At 40.2% G+C, this 23660-nt stretch overlaps 1 protein-coding gene across 1 annotated transcript; it reads right to left on the bottom strand.

The window, feature by feature from the left end:
- Nucleotides 1–13847: 13847 nt before the first annotated feature.
- Nucleotides 13848–23185, bottom strand: LOC135084077 (uncharacterized). Its single transcript, XM_063978819.1, has 2 exons — nucleotides 23119–23185; nucleotides 13848–16135 (listed from the first exon to the last, which is right to left on the bottom strand). Exons 1-2 carry the CDS (start codon nucleotides 23183–23185, stop codon nucleotides 13848–13850), a joined length of 2355 nt encoding a protein of 784 aa, XP_063834889.1.
- Nucleotides 23186–23660: the final 475 nt, after the last annotated feature.

The following is a 23660-nucleotide window of genomic DNA, read 5'->3' as shown; positions in this document are numbered from 1 at the left end:
TAGAAAGATGCTAAGTAATATGTGCTCATTATCCACTGCGGTATCAGTATTCAACGTTCGAATAATCTTTAGTAGTATGCAAGCAATGTAAACTGTTTACATTATAACGTCGCTGCTGTCATCATTGCTTTCACAAGCAATATGTTCTGTTTTTGGGCATATTGTTGCGACACCGGCTTCGCCCCCTTATCACATTTCCCTTTAGTTTCTGTGATCTGTGCTTGCTTCAAAGTTGATATCAATTAAATATTCCTTAGTGCTTTTGATTTAAATTATTTTTTTTATTTTGACACGTGTTTGAATAATCAAGAAATAGTCAATAATACAACAAATGAAAACGAAACATTGCATTGCAAGTTGCAATGTTTCAATATTGATGAGGAGATTCCATTGGAAAGTCTGTATTCATTCCTAGGATTCCCCTAACACCATCAAATTCAAAAGGATTCTAGAGAGTGCAGTTTCCCATCTCATGCTTAGGGGCCACGGTTTAAAATAGCGTGGTTGCATAGAGCCTGCAACGGGCATGCAACCGCGTGCGCTGCTCATACTAATTTTCGATACAAAAACAAGTGTTGGCTCACGAGTTTTAGCGGAGTTCCATGTGGTAGCGGGAGTAGACTTAAGGGAAATCTATGCTTCTCCGACGGCCAGTTGTAAGTTGTATGCTCCAGAGTATGTGCACACAATAGCCTGGTGATTTTAGCACCCGAAGGAAATGTTTCAATTTTGTTGTAGAAAGATATCATAATTTTGTAAGTATTCAGATATTTAAACATACCTAATAATTTGTAGGTTTTATATTAAAAAATATTATCATATAACAAAATTAATAATTTCTTAGAATAATTTAATTTTATTAGAACCAGTTTCCACTTCTTCGCGGAAAAAGTTGCGGGCAAAAAGCTAGTATGAAATATGTAGTATTGCCCGCGGCTTTACTCGCGTGAAATTTAGTTTGCTACAGATCGTCATAAATATATTGTTATTCTGGTCGACGCCAGGGATGGATGAGCGTCGCTGTCGCTGGCGACAGGGTTTTCTGGTTAAGGGTTCATGACGTAGTTCTCAGGCAAAATGAAATCCACTCATAGAAATTAATAAACTTAGTGTATTCACGAGAATAATTACACACAGCACTAGAGTCGTATCGGGACTGAGTGAACCAACGGTCTTGCGATAGGAACGTCCGACCCGAGTGATAGTTGAACACAAACTGCCTAGTACTGCTGTACTGTACTGTAAAGCTTCATCAAAATTTGTTCAGTAGTTTTTGCGTGAAAGAGTAACAAACATCGAAACATCCATACAAACTTTCGTATTTATCCCAACTTAATATTATAAATGCGAAAGTAACTCTGTCTGTCTGTCTGTCTGTCTGTTACGCTTTCCCGCTTAAACCTCGCAACCGATTTTGATGAAATTTGGCATAGAGATAGTTTGAGTCCCGGGAAAGAACATAGGATAGTTTTTATCCCGGTTTTTGAAACAGGGACGCGCGCGATAAAGTTTTTCTGTGACAGACAAAATTCCACGCGGGCGAAGCCGCGGGCGGAAAGCTAGTAATATTAGTAAGACTAGTAAGAAGAAAGATAGTAAGATGAATTTATTTTAGTTATTTGTTAAATAATAATAATATTTATTTATTTCTTAGCTCTGTCTGATAATGGATCTGGAGAAGTTGCAATGGCCACCTCCATTGCAACTCCATAACAAAACAATAGAACCCTATGGAGTTTGGGCTTGTGTAATTCGCCTTGATGAATACTTAGTCTAGGTAAATGATATCCAGGGTCCGATGATGGAGCTGCAAGGGGGCAGATTTTTTTTCACTGTGTGACTGTCTTTATTTTGTACTTAATATAACATATTTTACATATTATACCTATTCGTGTTTCATTATTAATCGAAATAAGTATAAAAATCTTTAAAAGACTAAATAAACTCTATTAACATTTTAAATTAATTTATCATGTTTTAATACCTTATTCTACCTTAGAATTAATAACTTATATCAAGTCTTAATACGGTCACGGCTCAAGATTTTTTTGTCCATTTCGGCGTTCTTTTTACTCTTTTGTCGTTGCGTTGACAGTTTGTAGCTAAATTCGCGCGGAATATTTTTGTGAAATGGCTCTTAATATTGAAATGTGGAAAATAACTTAGGTACATTAAATAAACGCTATAGAGTTAAAAAAATACTGAATAGTTTTCCTCCAGATTTCTGATTAGGTAAGTAAAAAACACCTTTTTAGAACATCTTAACTCATTCACTATGTGATTGCCGGATGAGCTGTAAACAATGCTTCAAATAATTTTGTGAAATAGCTCAGAAACCGGTAGTAAAACGCTTAATTTTTTGTATGTCAATGCATTTACTATAAAGAATATCGCGCCGTTTTTATGTTACGTGTGAATTTTTTACATTTTTCATGATGTACTGCACAAATTAAGATAACAGTTTTGAAAACATCACCATAAGGTAGGTATAATATCGATTAGGTGCTTTACTTAATTATGATTTTTCTTACATTGTACCTCCAATATACTCAAAGTAGAGTCTCTTTGCTACCAATAACATTGCCTTCGTCATCATTACAATTAAATAATTAAACAATACTGTTAAAAAATACACACTTGTTTTTGTCCTAAATAAAAGAGAAAAAATAAAGAAAGTCGGCGCGCGCGCACAGCCGCCATATTGCCGTTTCCATGGAGACGCGCGCCAAAAACATAACAAGGTTAGGAAGTTATCCAATCGCCTGTAACGGTGCTTTCGCGTAATTATTCGCGTTGTGCGTGCCAAATCGCCATGTTGAACTTTTGACATTCGGGGCGCCATTTTGTGATGTCATTGTTTCGTTTTGACCTAGATTACTTTGTAAGGCAGAACAATAAATGACAAAGGAAGGAATTATGCGTAAAATGAACTGTCAAATAATGATGTAGAGTAGAGCTATATAATAATACAGAACCAGATACTGTTAGCAAATAAGGCTTTATAATGCCCTCGTCTCGTATTATATTATCATTCTCAAGTATCTCAAACATTTGAAACATTTAAGTTTTCTAATCACACATCATCACATTTGACGTCAAAATCATAAAATTAAAATTTATTTCTAATGCACTTACTCGTAACACATTTTTTTCATTTTTCCTACCACTGCTTCAGGACAATAATGGACTTTGATTTTCAATGATTTGACGGGCGATGGGGCAGCAAGGTTCTGGAATGGAGGCCGCGTACCGGAAAACGCAGCGTGGGACGTCCACCTACAAGGTGGACCGACGACATCGTAAAGGTAGCAGCAGGGAAGCGCTAGACGCAGGCCGCTACCAAGCGATCAACGTGGAAAGCATTGCTGGAGGCCTATGTGCAGCAGTGGACGTCCTATAGCTGAAATGATGATGATGATTTTCAATGGGCTTTGTCTCGTTTTGATAGTTTTAAAAAGTACGTCAATTGATTGGTGGTGTCAAATAGTCTAATAAGTATACACCAGAGGGCTTAGTGTGAGTTTACATCAATGTCGTCAACAGCGAGCGCGTCAAAAGAATCTATGAAGATTTTAGTTCTTGAAAGTATACGTTAGGGGCGCTGTACACAGGGTCCCTCATCCCTCATATACAGGGTGTCCCAGAATGGGCGAATCAAACTGCTAGGGGAGGTAGCTCTACTAATGTACTATCCCTAAAAAATATGAAAAAAAATAAAGAGCATAAGGACACAAAAAAGTGTAAATAAAATCAGCTTTGCCCAAGTATCTGACTAGGGTCTGGGTGTTACTATGTATAATATGTATGTATTTAAAAAAAAAAGTATATAAGTAGTATATCCGTTAAGCTAGCACCCATAACACAAGCATATTAATTGCTTACTTTGGGGCTAGATGGCGCTGTGTGAGATTGTCCAAAGATATTTAAATTTATATTTATAGTTGCTGGGTTTGGAGTTTATTTGTACTTTTTTCTTACTAATACCTATTAATTGTACATGATCGCTTCGTTTATCTGTAAACAAACTTTTGAAAATAATGACTAGATTTCGAGTTTAGAGCACTTTATTTTAAAAAAATTCCGAACTCAAAATTCCTTTTATATATTTTTTAGGGATAATGCATAGCAGAGCTACCTCCCCTAGCATTTTGATTCACCCATTCTGGGACATCCTGTATTTAATGTAATTTTTTTACGCGCTCACTAGTGACGACTTTTGATGTAAACTCACACTAAGCCCCCTGTTGTATGAGTACTTACATGCGCACACGCAGGTCTGATATTACCATGTTGACTCACTTGCGCCCGTTTGTTCGGATAACTGTATTTCGGCGGATCGAGGTGGAAGTAGGGTTGCCGACTGGATGTTTTGCATAATGAATTAATTTCATAATATTCATCATTTCTTGGTAATCACCCAAGTCTGAATACCTGATAGTCTGAGGCCAAAAATTATTTTATCACGTCCCAGTTTGGGGACATTAATGTGAGCCAAAGTAGAGAAGAATCAAGTCACTATAGTAACTGGTCAATATTTTTATTGCGTCATGTTGGACAGCCCAGGCCCAGAAAAATCCTGAGTTCCATTTCGTATATCCTGAAAATTCAGTATTTTTCTTTAAGGAACAACAAGTACACTATCGCTCATACTGTCAGAATGGATTAAACATAAAATACTTGAAATATGTACTGTTTAGTACTTCAAAAATCAGATTTGCTTCTCAAGGTCTTGCCTATTTCGGATTCGGCGTCAGTTGCTACGATGCTACGAAAATGCTACGAAACTATTTACTACTTACTCTAAAAAGCAATTTGTAGCACAAAATCAAACACTTTTTTTTTAATTTTAATACCTTTTAAGAAAAGAAACTACCCGAACTATTTCGTTGTAGAGAAAACTTAGTAAGTTATTTTTTTAAATAACGTGCAACTTTTTAGGAAACCTAAAAGTGACAACCCTAGGATGTTTGTTTTCGGGTTCACCAATCGGTTCTTTATCGATGTCATATTACTGTGTATCTGTTGTACAGTCAGTACATCAATAATGTACATTTGTGGCAAAATAACCCTTAATACAACTACATAACTTGCTGGCGTTTAGTTTGATGATGCTTTGTATTATGTATGAGCGTGACGATTGTTTTGTAAGCCTGATTTGAGATCAAAATACCGTTGTTGTATGATGACACGGTACAGGAAAACGTAGGTACCTATGCTATTTTTTAATGTTTTGGATAAGATGACGTATTGAAAACATTACAAAATACATGATATACATATAAACTTGACATAAAAAAGTAGAGATATCTTTGTGAAATATCTTTGTAACTGTATTGAAGGAGGTAATTTCAGGTAATATTTATAAAACATTATTTAAAAGGTGAACTCTACAATTTATTAGGTAGCTAAGAGTATGTAAGCGCTAAGCTATTTTTTCTATTTCTATTTACTACTCTGCTACCCACCCTACAGCGATCTAGCGAGTTTTATTTTTTATAAAGTAAACACTCATGGGTACATAATAATTAACACATGATATCACATCACATAATAATTATGTGTATTAAGGACATCGTGTTATAAAAATGTAGCTAACGTGTTACGGGGAACTAACAAATAGACTAAATTAGCAGTATTTTTTTTAAAAACTGTAAACTGAAAAAAATAATCGACTCTATCTAATAAAATAAAAACCACAAAGCTAACATTCAAGTCTCTTAGAAACAGCTAGAAAACAAGCAAAAGTTTCTAAACTGTCCACCAATTCAGTGCGATTTTCCGCATCATTTGACTAACAAAGTCAATAGCAAATAAACTACATAATAAATAATTGCTGCATCCTACGTAACCACCGATAAGTAGGTACGTGACTTCGGTCCACAGATAAATTTTCTCGACTCAAAATCAGAAAGCGCGAAACTTACACCGGCTGCATTTACTTTACTAATAAACCTCTAAGCCAAAAAATAATCTCGCTGTTTCATCTCTGTTGAAGGTTTAATGAGATATTTTCAGAGAATGGCAGAAGAAAAGCAGCGATGTGCAAGATATTTAGCGATAGCCACAATAAGGTTAGTAACATGAAAGTGCGCATGATGGCGGCAAAACGCTGTCGAGCCAATGTAGGTCACTGCCGCGCGTATAACGGCCCGCGCTCGATGTCCGCCCGCGTAACGTTACGTGTGGGAAATTATTTGAATTTGGAACACCGCTTTTTTTTCTACTTTTATCGGGCTGCCAGTTGCCATTGTTCTTTGCATTATTGTTCTGTTGTGAACCAGTTCTGTTACACATTGGTAATGCCAAATAAATAGATATTCACCGTTGGTTTCCACGTTTATCTTTTTTGTGTCAATTTCATCTCTATTCACACCTAAAAGTAGGATTTCTACACATAATGTTACCATTAAACAAATAAATTACCTACATAATATTTTATAGTGATAGATAAATGTTTTCTTATTATGTACAATTATTTTCTTCACATATCCAAACAAAATTAAATAGCTACATAGTAAATTAAATTACCCACCGGTAATTGTTAAGTTTTCTGAAAAATTTTACTTTACTTAATTGCCAAAGTCAATAAAGTCATAATTATAATTATCTTTACAATACTTACTTAGGAATAGTATAAAAATCATATCTCTAAAGTTAGTTTATTTCGAAATAAATCGAACAAATTACAATTTCGAAGTCCTCAATGACAAAATTCTTTACTTCAGTTGATCTCAAATTGGAAAACCGCTAAAAACGCAAGGTTAACAGTTACATCAACTGTGTAATACAAATAAACGTTTTACGTTACCTACATAACCATCCGGTGTCGCTGGCAGCGCAGCTTTCTTTTTTACTGTATTCTCTGTCACATTTTCAAACACGGTTTGTGCTAGAAAAATCTCGTCAGCCAGCATCTTGAAGCAAGCAGAAGTTTCCAAAAAAAAACAATATTTCATGTATTTGGAATTTAGCTATTTGAGCACTACACATTTTTTTTACTATAGTTTTCTTTCGCAACAACGCGTTGTATTTTTTTATTTTCATATATTAAGAAGTAAAATAAACCCCCTCAAAAATCTTGTTTTTGCTTTGCTTCTCAAATCAAATCTACGCCATCAAATGATTACGAGTACCTATATTGACTGTAAGTACTTATTTATTGGTCATAAAGCAAATGACTATATTGATCATAAACTTTCAGCTGTTTAACTACCCTATCCCTATATTAAATTAATAACCGCCACTAAACAGCCATAAAATCTAATAACGAAGTGAAACCTGCGCGCGCGCAACGCATCACGAAGGGCCGCCTTTATGACGTCATAAAGAACGCGAATCCATCACAGACAAGCTTAACGGTAAAGCGCCGCTAGAGACAACTTTCCCTGCTCTTAGATCGTGTGTCGTACAGGGAATGAATGATTTTGATACTTGCCTTTTTGCAGGAATAGTAAATTCTAGTCAAAAATATATGCAAACTAATCGAATTGATCTGTAACATATCAGTGATGTCTGTCACCTAGTTAAAATCGAGTTTTATGGACAATAAGAAATTCCACATTGCTCTATAAATTCTTAAAATGGGTTATGTTTTTATTGCAATATGCAAACGAGAGCAGCGTGTGAAATATACGATGAATGCATTCCGTGAAATCGTAGTTAAAAAGTATTCATCTTCTTCTTATTAATTTTGCATGGATCACGACCCTCTCTACCTCTCCAAAGATATGGAAAATTTAGCCCTATGCTGGCGGGACGTGACTTACGTGACGGGTACTCAAGTAGAACTCACGACATCCATGGGAAGAGTGGGAGCACAACTAAGTGATCCTATTTTGCACTGCCGGAAACACACGGCAACAAAAATATCAGTCAAATGAAATAACTTAAATTATCCTAGAAAACCTCAACGATCAAGACTAGTTAATCTCCGTGCATACGCAGTGCACCGAGCGATGCAGCTTTCACTGCACTGCGGGCGGATCGCTGCGCCACCTAGCGTACGACTTAGCCTATTTTCAGACTATGTTGTAGACTTTTCTGGGAGGCTGATTGTGAATTTATTTATTTCTGGAAGGTTAATTGTTTAGTCGACAACCTCACAAAGATAGCAGGAAGGCGCTGGATGCCAGCCGCTACGAATCAGTCATTATGGATGGAAATCATTGGGAGGCCGATGTTCAGCAGTGGACGTCCTATGGCTGAAATGATGATGATGGATGACGATGATGATGATGATTTTTTAGTTGCATCATTATCATCATTGCACTGCAGGATTAAGAGTATGCATAGAATCTTATTTACCACATGCAAATGAAGGATTTACTCCACCACTCTACACTCTCCACCCTGTCTAGACAGGTTGGGGAGGCTGTCTAGTTGTTTGGTTGAATAGTCACAGGAAAATTAAACGTCTTTTTTGCCTTTATGTCCAATGTAAAATGGGCCATTCGGCAGCATCCTACAAAATTACGCTTACTTATGATTTTTGACTGTCAATGGATTTCTTAGCAATGTTACTTAGACTTTACTCGTAGTTAAAGGATGGTAGAGTATGAATGATGATATTGGGATATTGATGGATATGTCGTAGGTGTTTCGATCGCCGCCATATTTATAAATCGTTTTAAGTTTTTTGCGTCATAATACAAAAATAAACAAGAGTACACACTCGATAACAAAACAAAATTATGTCATAACCGTCTGCATAAATACTATAATTTATTAAATGAAACGGTTATGTACATTAATCTTTATTTATTTACAAGGAAACGTTTTGCTGTACGTATCATAAAAATAATAATAATAACTCGAATTACGCAACTAAATACTTAATTATTGCCGGCTTTACATAATTTCCTTTCTTTGACAATTACCTGCTTGTTAAATAACCTCGTTTTGTCACGAAACATCGCTGTAAATTAATATTTATAGTTTTTATTTTGGAAAAACTTGTTTCTTGAAACTTTATTGTATTTTTACATATTAAAAAATAATACCAATAAATTGATAAGGCTAAAAAAAATAAAATCAGTAACCATTTCGGTTAATTACTATCAATTCAATAAATGAAACAATTATCGGAGTTCCTATATCCGTGTAGCTTCAAAACATAAGTGATTAAAAAATAATTAGAGACATGATCTTGAACTTTTTTTAATATTACCAATTCGCATACGGAATGTCGAAAATCACAAAACATTTTCAGTACAATTTCTGAAAATTGAAAAAGAGTGCTACCCAATTCATGTAAGATTTGTTATTTATGAATTTTGATGTGTACCTACTTTAAAAGGTACGAAGATGAAAATTATATTTTTCAGTTTCGTTTAAAACTAATAATTTAATGGTTCAATGCTTTTCTCTAAAAACTCTATTTTCTAAGTGAGAGGTGCTTAGTGCTAGATGAGACTCTAATCCGGAGTACAACTGCGAGCCACATGCAATTCCGGATCAAATTCTATGTTTTATCTGTCACATTTCTTGCCGTTCAAAACATGAATTACCTAAGCTGAAAATCTAATTAATTCACAATAAAATTAATTGAAAACTTAGGTAACTACTTAGTCACCTAGTAACTATATCTATTACAAAAACGTTCTCAAAGAGCATAAACATAACGAACACTAGCACCGATTTGTCGCATTTACATAAAAAAAACAACACGAAGCGTGAAAATTACATTTCCTATAATTCAGGAAATTTTCCGGTCTTGTAATGTTACAAAAGTACTGACCGCTTCCAGCGTAACCTGGCATTGGCATTGCGTGCCTATACGCAACACTCACACGAAGGCACGGGTACTCACAGATGGCACACATAGAAGCGCAGACAACGCACACAGAGAACGTTCGAAAGTGTGACATCCCCCTCTGTAGAGAATTTACTCATTTGTTTTTTTTTATTTGTTGCGCAGACCGATTTTTTAAATTGTCTATTAAAATTTTTATATAAATATTTAATGTAAGAAAAGAGCAATACAAAACATAATTATTATTTTTTATGTATTATTTAATTAGTATACACAAAACATGACAATTTATCGTGAACATGTCGGTTTGATGAAAATTAGTAAGTGAATTACAGTTACATTGCTTATTGAAATAAATTATTCAAAATACTAACTTGATAACTAAATAAAATTAAAATAAAACAATGCCATAACTCTTATTCACATTTCCTTACAAAAAATTATTAAAATAAAACCGTACTGTGATGATTTAATCGTGACACCTTGAAAAAAGCCGCAGTCATGGTACACATTCTCTGACCTCAAAATAATTTTCTCTAAATACAGTGTACAACACACCTAACACGCACACTGATGCGCGTATTCTATACACGAGTTGTCAACACACTGACGCACACAAAGAAAATTCATATAAATGTAAACACAGAGCTGCAGGTGTGTGGGTAAAGAAAGGTGGTTAACTAGGTGAAATGGCACAGTCGTAAGACAGGTATAGGCAGTAGGACACATTAATAAAGAAAAGAGAGAGACTTAAAGTATTTTTAAAGATTTCAAAGTAGAAGACAGATGACTGAAAAGGTCATCATAACGAAGAAACATCATTCTTTTGGGGCAGGAAAGTTCTGAAGTAGCGACCACTGTCCCGGCTCGTAATATGGGCAGGCCTCCCATTAGGTGGACCGACGATCTAGTGAAGGTTGCGGGAAGCACCTGGATGCGAGCCAGTGCATGACTAGTCATGGAAAACATTGGGGGGGCCTATGTCCAGCAGTGGACGTCATTTGGCTGAAACGAACGATCGATCCTACTTTTGACTCTCATCATCATCATCATCTCAGCCATAGGACGTCCACTGCTGAACATAGGCCTCCCCCAATGTTTTCCATGTTGCCACCGGGCAACCATCATAAAGGTAACAGGAAGGCGCTGGACGCAGGTCGCTACCAACCGTGGTAGCGACCTGCGTCCATCGCCTTCCTGCTACCTTTATGATGTCGTCGGTCCACCTTGTGACTCTACTTTCTTCTATTCCACTGTGGCTCTACCAACTGTGTAAAGCGGAATGACCAATTAAACCACTCGTAGTCGTAACGTCATCCGATGTATTTATCGATTTGTGTAGGATGCAATTAAATAAATCGATTAGGTACCGTTATTTACTGCACCGCTTTAACTTTATTCGGCTGTGAAATAGAGTTTTTGTATTTGAGAGATTAACTGAATAGTTACCTAATTTGAAAGGCTTAACATGTGTTTAAAAAAGTTGAGATGGTGTTCATAAGTTTCAAATCTGGAAAATATAACATTAGGTGATTTTTGCCCAATTGTCATTATCCTGAAGTTATACTCTACGTACAAGACTTACTACTTACTCCTAACAATGTATTTTTGTTTCGTCATTACTCTTACATGGGCAAAGGAATCCATAAAACCTGGGACTTACCCTACCTTCACCGGCAGGCTTTTATTAGCGGTTGTAGAGTTAGTAGTTAGAAATGACGGCCGATGGGGCAGCAAGGTTCTGGAGTGGAGGCCGCGTACCGGAAAACGCAGCGTGGGACGTCCACCCACAAGGTGGACCGACGACATCATAGACGTAGCAGGAAAGCACTAGACTCAGGCAACATGGAAAGCATTGGGGGAGGCCTTCAGCAGTGGACGTCCTATGGCTGAGATGATGATGATGTAGAGTTGGGGCATGATTAGGGTTAGACTTATGCCCGTTTACACCATCAATCCCTAATTTTTAAGTGACCCCTTTAAATACAAAATTCCTGTTAAGTAAGGGTCACTTAAAAATTAGGTATTGATGGTGAAAAGGGGCATTAGACATTTATTGTATGGTTAGAAACTTAGCTCTATATGATAATATCTGATTACCTTTTCACAATGCGAACCATTAATAATCTCATCTTAGAAAACCCAAAAAAAATCGAAACTTCACCCCTAAAGGGGGTAAAACGCGTACGAAGTCACGGGCGGCCGCTAGTTCTAAGTGAAAATATTTTTAAGGGAATCTATTTTAAAAACTAAACTGAAACTCAGTTTTCCTGGCTAAAATAAACGTGTTTTTTAACTTGCGTCTTGGAATTGCTGTTTTAAGGCCGGGTAGCAGAGAAAATGGCGAAAATGAGGTTTTCATTTTTCATTTTTGAGGTACTAAACAGTAAAATTAAAGGCTAAGATTTTTATTGGGCATAGTTGAGGATATTTTCTAGGGCTATTAACGGATGGAAACACGATTTGATGAAGTTGACTCGATAGAATAAATTCCCAAAGTTACCTCTATTCGTTTTCTATTTATGGTTTTATTTTTAAAATAAGCGATTTGAGATTCTAAATCTTTTACTAAACTAAAGTTCAGAAATAACTTGAGGGCTTTTAACGGATGAAATTTTTATATTGCGTCTTATTTAGTTACTATGTTAAAAAATGTGGAAAAAATCGTCCATGACGGCTTGGACAATCTCAATCAGTCGCGCGGTGGCGCTTACGGAGGACGGACGCGTGTCAGTTTTTTGGCCGTGACAGTTCGCGATTTGTCAATATTTTTGACAATGATGACTTTGATGAGTCACAGTATAATAATATCAGTGTTACTGGAGAAAGCTTAAATTTTTGATAATTATGAATTATCAATTTTGTCTACCTATTGAAATTTAAATCGTTCGCATCCTGTGGTGGACTGCAGTGGACTGTATGCGTTTGTGTGTGTTCGAGAGCGCTGACCGGACGATGATGACTGCCGTTGAGAGCTTGCCCTTACTATGTCAGGCGTAGTAGGTGCTACTTGCAGGAATAAAACCACTATTTCACTTGCTGAGACTTCTCGCGTTTATTATTCGCTTCCTTTTCTCAGTTCTTGCTTCTTCAGATCACTTGTTGCTTGGAGCACTTGTTCTCTGAACTGAACAAAACAATACATCTTCAAATAAACTTAAACTTGTCTCCCGGAGCGCCTTGCTCCGTATTTATAGGGCCCCGGGATATATCCATCCCTTTCTCTCCCGATATTCCTGTCTCTGTCTCTCATGTTCTGGAACCATAGTTCTGGAATGTTCGAAGCGAGAGGTCCGATGTTGCCGTCCCGTTTCTTTTTCTCTCGAATATTCCAGAAGTGTGTGGAAGAGTATTTGATGTGCAAGCGAGATGAGAGATAATGTGAGAAAGAGATGGAATGTTATTTATACCTAATCGACTCTAATTGATTATTTTACAACATTATCTGACTATTAATGTTGCTAATCGATTCTAATTAATAAGTTAGCGTATTTCCTTGGTCGACGTCGCTAACAATCTCCCCCGCAGTGCGAAGCACTCCCTCTTCCGGATGCGACGTCTTGGCAGGAACCAGGACTACCACTCGTCGCGTCGGTTGCCGTAGCACTCCTCCGGGTGTTCGCACGTCGAGGACTCGTTCTCTTTTGTCCGGACCAGGGTATACCCGCCGTACTTTCTCTCGTGGCCAAGAGTCTTTTGGTGGCATTGCGTCGAATCTCAAGGCGACGTCGCCGACTTGAGGGTCTTTTGTCTCCCGGCCGGCTATCTTCCTTGGCATCAAAGTTGGCAGGTACTCTTTTTGCCATCTTCGCCAGAAGTGGTCCGTCAAGCGCTGCGCTGTCCTCCAGTTCGCCTTCCCGATGAAGTCGCGGTCCTTGAACACGCCCGGCGTCATCGCTCCGCAGGATCTTCCTTTCGGGAAGTGGTTCGGCGTGAGTCTTTCTTCGTCGTTGGGATCCGCGCTGATACAGGTAAGTGGACGCGAACTCACAATGTGTTCCGCTTCGAGGAGGAGCGTGTGCAGGACTTCTTCCAGTGATGTCTTTTCTTCCAGGACGGCCATTAGTGTCGTCTTCACCGTGCGGACCCTTCTTTCCTAGGCACCTTCCATGTTGAAACATCCTGACATCCTGGTGGGATGATCATCCAACTTCTTCTTGATGGGATGCTTGTGCGCCTGATGCCCTCTGCTGGTCTTCTTCAGGACACTGCGAGCCCGTTTGTCGGCGTCGTTGCAAGGCCGACGTGGTTCCACCCCGATGTACTCTTTCTCGAAGTGTCGGCGAACCAGGGCTTCTGTCCCATCTTCCACTAATCTGCTGTGGTGCACTAACTTCACTGGATCACTTCTTCCAGTGTTGCATCCATGCAGAACCCATCCAAGGCTGGTCAAAGAGGCAACTGGTTCGGAGGCCTTCCCTCTGCGTAGTCTCCGTGTGACTATCAGCCCCCAATTGTCTTGCCCAATCAGAAGTCTAGGTACTTCTTTGTTGTAGACCAGCTTCTTCTTAATTTTCTTCAGGTGTTTCCAGTTCTGAAGCATTCCTTCTTCGACACCTTGCTTCGTCAGCTTCAAGTTGTCGATAGTTCTCGCTTCTATGTTGAGTTTATTTCTACAATGGACCCCCTTGATCTTCATGTTGATCTTCTGAGAGTTGCTTTTCACCATTCCGTTCCCCCCGACCATCTCGATGGTGATGGCTTCCGGCTTCCCTTGCGCCCCAATCTTCTTCGCCACTGATGAGTCCAGCAGCGTGACGGTGGACCCTTCGTCCAGGAGCGCGAGCACTTTTGCTGTCCCTTTGGGCCCGTAGAGGTTTACCGGCGTCATCTTCAAGTAGGTCCTTCCGCAGCTCGTGACGTGCACCGACGATACAACTCCTTCGGCAGGCTTCTCTTGAGTCTTCGTTGCTGCAGACTTCTCCGAGTGAAGACTGATGTGATGCCACCTCGTGCACTTCTTGCACGGCTGTGCCCGGCATGTGTTTCTAGCATGCTTGAAGCGCAGGCATTTGAAGCACATTCTTGCCTTCTTCGCCATTTCCCATTTTTCGTCTACACTGGATTCCCTGTACCTCTTGCACTCGTACAGCCAGTGATCTTCTCGGCATTCTGGGCACTTCTTCTCGTCGGTATTCTGATCTTCGTAGTATTCCTCCGCTTGTGGGATGTGGTGGATCGGCCTCTTGAACGTGTTCCTCTTCTGGTCCCAGGACACTTCTGGGGGAGCGTAGTCGCTATTTATATCTGCTTCAACTTCCATGAAGTCATACATGAGTTCGAGCGCTGGTTTTCCCTCTGCCCGGCGCTCACGTTGGTACATCAGCCACCGAGACTTCATGGTCGGCGGCATCTTCTCTATAAGACACTCGACGGCCCCTGGTGCGCACAAATATTCCATTTTGCCGAGAGCCCTGATGGTGGCCACGGCATTGCGGACTCGGCTGGCAAATATGCAGATCTCCCCTGATGACTCGTTGACCCTTGGCAGCCTTTCCATCTTCTTCAACTCCGCCAGGGCTATCGCTCCAGGTCTGCCGAACCGGACCTCCAGGCTTCTCATCAGCTCTTCCGGATCCTCGGCGGTGAACAGGAGGCTGTTGACTGCCTCCCTTGCGTGCCCCTGGAGACACCTTCGAAGTCGCGCCAAATTCTGTGCCGGTGTGAAGGAGCGCGCGGTGTCTTCATACGACCTTCTGAACGCGAGCCATTCTTCACATGCGCCATTGAAACTTGGGAGGTCGACCAGTTGCATTGTGAGGCCACCTTCTGCCCTCTGTGACAGCTTAGTGATGGCCATAGCCAATTCTTGAATATCGGTCCTCCCTTCCGAAGGTAGTGGCTGCGGCGGCGGCAACACTTGCGGCGGCGGCGGCGGCAACACTTGCGGCGGCGGCAGCGGTAGAACTTGCGGCGGCAGTGGCAGCGGCGCGGCGGGCGGCGGCGGCGGTAGCGGCTGTGGTTCCGGCGGTACCCTCTCGGCGATGATGCTCGAGTGGTTCGACCAATCTTCGATCTGCATTTGCCTGTATTGCACTTCTTCTGGATCCTCTTCCATGTCGGAATCCAATTGGGCCAACTCCAATTCCGCTTTGGCAACTTCCAGTTCCTGGCGGGCCACTCTTAATTTGGCCTCTATTTCTGCCCTTCTTCTTGACGAGCGGACGGAGCGCGTGTCTTGATTCACTCGTGACAGTCGCGGCGTTTGTTCATGCACTTGCGGCGTGGGTGGCGCGTACTGTCCTTCAACAGTCGGCACGGTGGTCACCGTAGTCGCGGGAGTCGCGGCGGCGGCAGAGGCGGCGGCAACATTGGCCGCAGTGGGCGTGGAGGCGGCGGCGGCGGCGGCGGCGGCGGCGGCGGCGGCGGCGGCACGTCTCTTCTCTGCTTCCGCGATACGGGCCCTTAGTGCTTCGTGTGGCTTCGTGACGTCGGCGGTTATCTCCTCTGTGTAGGAGCGCGGTGCTGGTTCCCCTCTTCCCAAATGCACGCCGGGCTCTCCCATAACCCGGGTGCTAACAGCCGGCGCGGCGTGGTCCCTGGCGATGCGCGGTGAGGACGCGCCCCCGGCGGGATACGGGGTCAGCGTTGATGAAGTATCCGTGGTTTCCGTCGGAGTACTTCCTCCATGAACCGGCGGCGACGTAATTCTCCCTGCGGCGGCGGCGCTAGCCGCGGCGGCGGCACCTCGTAGCTTCTCCGACCTGGTGACAGGCATCTTCGCTATTCCCGTAATCCGGCTCGAAGGACCAGGAAAATGTGGTGATCCGGCTCGAAGGACCAGGAAAATGTGGTGGACTGCAGTGGACTGTATGCGTTTGTGTGTGTTCGAGAGCGCTGACCGGACGATGATGACTGCCGTTGAGAGCTTGCCCTTACTATGTCAGGCGTAGTAGGTGCTACTTGCAGGAATAAAACCACTATTTCACTTGCTGAGACTTCTCGCGTTTATTATTCGCTTCCTTTTCTCAGTTCTTGCTTCTTCAGATCACTTGTTGCTTGGAGCACTTGTTCTCTGAACTGAACAAAACAATACATCTTCAAATAAACTTAAACTTGTCTCCCGGAGCGCCTTGCTCCGTATTTATAGGGCCCCGGGATATATCCATCCCTTTCTCTCCCGATATTCCTGTCTCTGTCTCTCATGTTCTGGAACCATAGTTCTGGAATGTTCGAAGCGAGAGGTCCGATGTTGCCGTCCCGTTTCTTTTTCTCTCGAATATTCCAGAAGTGTGTGGAAGAGTATTTGATGTGCAAGCGAGATGAGAGATAATGTGAGAAAGAGATGGAATGTTATTTATACCTAATCGACTCTAATTGATTATTTTACAACATTATCTGACTATTAATGTTGCTAATCGATTCTAATTAATAAGTTAGCGTATTTCCTTGGTCGACGTCGCTAACACATCCTTTTAAACGAAGACTCTACTCATGATATATAGTACATTCCTCAAATATGAGACAAAACCAATGAGTTAAAATTACATTTTAATAGTACCTACATACAATCGTCTTACACTCTTTAGAAGAGCACACTGACACAAATAAATAATAAAAAATACTGTCTAAGGTCTGTAGCTAAAGGTCTAAGCTGTAAGATAGAAGAATCTTCTAGCCAAAAAGATGGCAGATGCAGCAAATGTCAACGGATTTAAAACTGGAGTTCATATGACTCCTTGTAGACTTGAGTCTCTAGAGCGTCCCTTCCTCCACCATGCGTAAGAATGTTTCAAAAATACTGTCTAAGGTCTGTAGCTAAAGGTCAAAGCTGCAAGATAGAAGAATCTTCTAGCCAAAAAGATGGCAGATGCAGCAGATGTCAACGGATTTAAAACTGGAGTTCATGTGACTCCTTGTAGACTTGAGTGTCTAGAGCGTCCCTTCCTCCACCATGCGTAAAAGTTTTCCAAAAAATACTGTCTGAGGTCTATAATAAAAGTCTAAACTGCAAGATAGAAGAATCTTTTAGCCAAAAACATGGCAGATGCAGCATATATCAACGGATTTAAGACTGGACTGGCACCACCTTGCAATGTCATCCTCTCATTGTTATCCGTAATGTAAATTATTTTTAAAATGTATTTAAAAAATAAAATGTTCGTTTTATTATTTCAATAATCTACCTCTCAACTCAACTACACTACACAAACACCTTTGTTCGGAACTGTACTGACGAAACCTCGATATTATACCGTTCATTTAAGATGGCAAGCCTTAAGTATGGAACGGTCGCTTTTTTGTAACTTTTATAATTTGGTCGGCTTATAGAAGAATTCCTGATATTTTTTTGCAGTTCGATAACTTTCTTATAAGTCGTAATATAAAGCTGAAATTAACAGGATAGCTTATTTAGGGAACATTTTAATTTGACCATTGTATGCCATGTTCCCTTGTTATAAGGGAATCGCGTATTCGGCCACGAAAGTAAGACTGTTAAAATAAATTAGATTTCTTGAAATCTCTCTTTTGCGCAAAGCCACATCATTTATATTTACTGTGGTTATAAAGGTGTACCAAGGGTACATGTTACACCTTTTTATTCGATTGTAAAAGTACTGGTTTACTCACAAATCCGTTTTATCTGATTTTCTGAAATCTTTTAATTACACTGGTGTTTATCATTCAAATCAATGACTAATGTTTGAACTAATTTGGACATATCAAGGTCTATCATTGGTATTTTTTTCAAACTTCTGCGTTGAGCCATTTACGAGATCTGGGACATCACAAAACATTACCCCAGCAAAATTCTAAATAACTTGAGAACCGGAACACGAACAAATTTTGCTATTCGTGGACAAATTACTACGCAACAAGAGCTATCTATCCATGTATTTGGTTCCAGGATAGAACGACTTTCAAGAAAAAAATTTGCCAGGGTAATGTTTGAAACGTTACCCCAGCAAAATCTGTGTTTTCCTAATAACTTTAAAACTATAATTTGAACGAATTTTGCTATTAGTGGACAAATTTCTGCTCACGATGGACTAATTATCTGCTATAATCTCGACTCTCTAAAGCATAACATTTATAAAAATTTTGCTGCGGTAATGCACTCCAGGTAACCGTGTGTGATGCTCATTGCTCATAGTGATTTTCGATACAGAGCCCCGTACATACGTTATACATAAATTATGGAAAGAAAACACCCAGACCAATACAAACAAATATGTATGCAATTTTAGTATGATATTTTTATTTATTAATAAACAAAAAGACTGAACAAAATTGATGCGTGTACTGATTAATGTAATTAACTACATGCAAAGCTTTGTGAATTGCAACAACTATAATTTATTATCCAAGCTCTAAATAATCGCTACTACGAGTAACTGATCATAAAATGTTTTTCCAATCGCTCAAGCTCCCGAGGATCTACCGATAGGTCGGGTGACGTAATCTTGAAATTATTTTAGCCGGCGCGGAACTTCCGGAAGGTCGGGTGACGCCACGCCTCTTTGAGCCGTGTTTACTTTGGCAGTTATATTCTATATTTATTCGATTCTAAAATATATTCCCAAAAATTTTGAAAGTTGTTTTAATTTGTATCACTTGGATATGATTTGTATTAGAAAGTGCTGTGAGTGTGACGCTTGAACGGAAGGAAGTCAACCTAACCTAACCAACTGCGTATTTCTATACTGTGTAGCGAGAGCTCTTTGGCGCGCTGTCTTCGGCGAAGTATTGCGCGCGCAGATTTTGACAGCGCGAAATACCTACTTTAGCAGAAATACCAAGCCTTAATAGTCAACTATCCAATTAGTCTGCAATTTTATAAAGACGCAGGATCTAGCAAGTAGCCGACAATGCAGGGCGATGCTATCTACGCCGGTCAGGCCTAGATTTCGCCTTTTCACTTTGGAAAGGGCTGCGCGCGCGCACTGGAACGTTCCACGAAGTACAGCTATAGATATTATGATAGATTTAAGCATTGAAGTACGTAATATTACTGTATTTACTGTGCGTAGCATTATATCTCAATGGATTAAAGCTTGAGTTTGGTGTAAAATTATAAGGTCTATTTGCAAGATTAAGCTTTTGAGGGTTGTAGATTAGGACTTCTTGGCTAAACCACACATTGAGAAATTTAGTTTAAGGTCTTCTTCTAACATAAGAGTCATCATCATCATCATTTCAGCCATAGGACGTCCACTGCTGAATATAGGCCTCCCCCAATGCTTTCCACGTTGATCGATTGGTAGCGGCCTGCGTCCAGCGCTTCCCTGCTACCTTTACGAACAATGAGTGCCAAGGTGTAAATCCTGGATATACTTACCCTACAAAGAGTTGCAGTGGTAGCAATAACTGATCTAAGGTCTTAGTGTGAGTTTACATCAAACTTCCCACTAGTGAGCGCGTTAATAAAATATATGAAAATTTTAGTTCTTGAAAGTTTCCGCTAGGGGCGCTGTACAATCCGTCATACATTAAATGTCATTTTTTACGCGCTCACTAGTGAGGACTTTTGATAACTCACACTAAGCTCTCTGTTCCGTCTTTTTGTCGTCCCGAAATCCTTGGAGCAGAAGTCAAAATCAAATCAGTTTATTTGCGTGAAAAGTGGTCATTCAATCAACATTAGTTGGCTGAAACGAATGAATTCTTACGTACAGCTGAAGCCTTTCTTTCTTGACCAAGTTTCCGAATCATAAAACGCAGTTAATCTTAACTCCTAAAAATCAGTTACCCAAACCTTTCTAAACGCATACAAACCATCTCTCATAAAGTACACTTGAACAGGAAATACCTGGCTTTATCTCACATAAAGCTAAATATATCCAAATTACTATTCTCAGAATTCATCATAATTCATCATCTTGACCCGCAAATCAATGCTAACTGAATAATAAAAAACGTATGCGCATGAGATGTAAACATAACTTACATAAACGCTTGACCCAGAACTTGAGAGAAAGGTCTAGTGCACCTCCCCTCTCCCCTTCCCCCCTTCCCCCCTCTACTAGCGCAGACGTCCCCTCCACGGTGCACCAGACTTTGGTCTGTCCGCTTTGCATCTCAATTTTATGACACTGCGCGTGTTGAACTGTATAGAGCGGTTCTTACCTTTTTTTTTTATGTGACAGGAGGCAAACGAGCAGACGGATCACCTGATGGTAAGTGATTACCGTCGCCCATAGACACCCGCAGACCCAGGGGCGTTACAGGTGCGTTGCCGGCCTTTAAGGTAAAGATACGCTAGATACGCTCTCCTCTTGAAAGCTTGCAGGTCGTATCACCTCTACCTCTCAAAGGTTTAAGAATTTGAAAATAAATACTTTGGACTAGTTCAAAGGTATACCAGAATCCTTGATAATAAATGTAGGTAGGTACTGTAGGACTGCTGCAGTCAAGCCGAAAACCTAATGACAGAGACGAAGGTGATAAGAGTTATATTCATATCAACCTAGACATCCAATTTGAACATACGTATAAAGTATACCGCCAGTATTTGTTCCAAGTTAAAAGATAGCTAAAGATATACTTACCTACATTTTTTCCTACAGACAGGAGCAGACCCAAAACTCTGCTTTCGTGCAGAGAAGTGAGAAGATCTTAAGTACGTTAATTTTATGAAAAGTCTGATGCGTAATAATGCGTTAAAGTATTTAATTATAGGAAACGAAAAACCTTCAGAAGCTCTATACTAGAGATGAAACGGATATCCGGTAACTATCCGGTAGGCCGGATATCCGGCCATAATTTACTATCCGGCCGGATACCGGATAGTAACTCACTATCCGGCCGGATACCGGATATTAAAAAACTACGACAATTTCCTATTAATAAAATGAAATACATTAATCTTTGAAGTAAACATCAATAAAATGGCTTATAATAATGACGGCTTTTATTTAAAGTCCAAAAAGTTACAAAAAGCCATATTAAGGCCTTTAAAAAAACTAATTTCGTTTTCTGGGCTATTCACTCTAATGACGAATACATAAATAGTAAATATGTATCCGTTAAGTCGAAATATTGCCAAGTAAAATATGCGATCTTTGGTTCACTGATGGTCTAATGTCATGATGCAAGTGAACTAATTTAATTTTCGCTATTCAATCACACACTCACGATGGCAACCGAAATCGCCCAAATTGATCTGCCCCCTAGACAAGTGGCAAAATCTGACATTTTATTCGGACTGATTCGATTTTAGAAAAGTGTGACTAGTCTAGTCTACTATTAGACCCACTGATAGCGTTCGAAGCACCTGTGCGGCGCTAAACTCGTCACGACATGCAACGAGACAATGGGCCAACTATCCGGCCGCCGGATATCCGGCTATCCGGCCTAGCAGCTGGCCGGATATCCGGTATCCGGTATCCGGCCAAACAACTATCCGTTTCATCTCTACTCTATACATCTTAGACAGCTGGTATGTCACACAAAAATGATAATTGTCACAGTTGTCACACTATGAACTGCATGAAGAAGCCGTGAAAGTAGCCCTGCGCGGCTTTCATTTCACGGCCTGGATAGACGCGCACGCGCAGCCGCTCTCGGCCCTATTGCAGTTTGTATGTACTTACCTATCCTATACCTACCACAGATAGATCTAACATTGGCCGTAGATAATCTGGAGATTATTCTTAAGTTTAGGCGCAGACCACCGATTTTTAGTTGGCCGATAGTTGGATCGGGCTGTTACTCAGTATGGACGACATGGACGTGTATGAAAGAGCGCACATTACACCGATTTGGTATCGGCCGATTCTTCGTACAAAATAGAATCGGGCTCAACTATTGGCCAACTAAAAGTCGGTGGTCTGCGTCTAGGCTTTTTTTTTTTTATGTGACAGAAGGCAAACGAGCAGACTGATCACCTGACGGTAAGTGATTACCGTCGCCCATAGACACCCGCATACCCAGGGGCGTTACAGGGCAGGCTAAGATCGTCGACCACTAAGAACTTCGAACTCCTCCTTCTATGTTATTCTGATTAATTTCGTTGCGGGTCCAATGACAGTTTAACTTTTCCCCGGGATAAACTTGACCTTCACTGGTTGGGTTTTTGGCGGTCAAGCTGTAGATCCTGGCTACACAGCAGTTGCAGCGGTGGGAACGAGAGGTGGGAATAGTCCCGTAAGATCGTCAACCAAAGAACTTCCCGATGCTGTAGTTATTAGGTTGTCGGATGAGCCATATAGTGGTAGCTCTAGCCAGCCAGGCCCTTTTGCCTGTGAGGGCCTCCGAACCTGTCAACTTTCTGACTGATGACCTAAGTAGATGTAAAATAGTAAGTAGGTAAATTCTATCTAAGAAAACATGAAACGATGGAGGGTTTTCCTAGCTCTTGACCCTTTTACCTGTGAGGTTCTCTTAACCTACTCTCTAACGGAGGACTTGTAATTATGAATACTTACTGGGAAAATTACATGAAACAATAAGGAGAGGCATCAGTCCTTTCAGTCCAGTAGCCCAGCCAGTCATATAACCCGTTGAGGAGTAACGTCCGCTACCTACATAGGTACAGCTTGGCTCTAAAGTCTACCTTACTTGCCTTCAGTGTACTTATTAGTTGTAAGTCTAACTACCTGTACCTACCTATGTCTAATGGTTCGAAGGCAATAAATACATTTTTTATTTATTTATTTATTTATTTACTTAAAAATACCGTCAGTAAGATATTAAGAATAAACAATGGATTTTTTTCTAAGAGTTATTTCTTGCGGTCTTATCCCTAGGAAGCGATCTCTTACTGACAACCCGCAGTATACTGATCATACTTATCTAATTTAATCTCTATTACACTGATAAAGGGCAGGAGGGCTTCTAGTGTTATATCGTCTTAGTAAAATAGCTAATTTCATACAATAATAAGATCCAATGAATTCGAGATGATTCGAGATAGTACCAGAACCACCCAGAATCTTCCTGCAACAGACAGCATAATCATAATGTGGTT

The sequence above is a fragment of the Ostrinia nubilalis genome, chromosome 25 (genome assembly GCF_963855985.1).
Source record: "Ostrinia nubilalis chromosome 25, ilOstNubi1.1, whole genome shotgun sequence".
Taxonomy (NCBI): Eukaryota; Metazoa; Arthropoda; class Insecta; order Lepidoptera; family Crambidae; genus Ostrinia; species Ostrinia nubilalis.
This window is presented reverse-complemented; position numbering and strand designations above follow the sequence as displayed.

Coding starts and splice junctions, on each gene's coding strand:
- LOC135084077 (XM_063978819.1), bottom strand. CDS start 23,185: ATGACTGGCTGGGCTACTGGACTGAAAGGACTGATGCCTCTCCTTATT. Junction 16,136..23,118: donor TGTTTCATGTAATTTTCCCA/GTAAGTATTCAT, acceptor TCGCGGAAGCAG/AGAAGAGACGTGCCGCCGCC.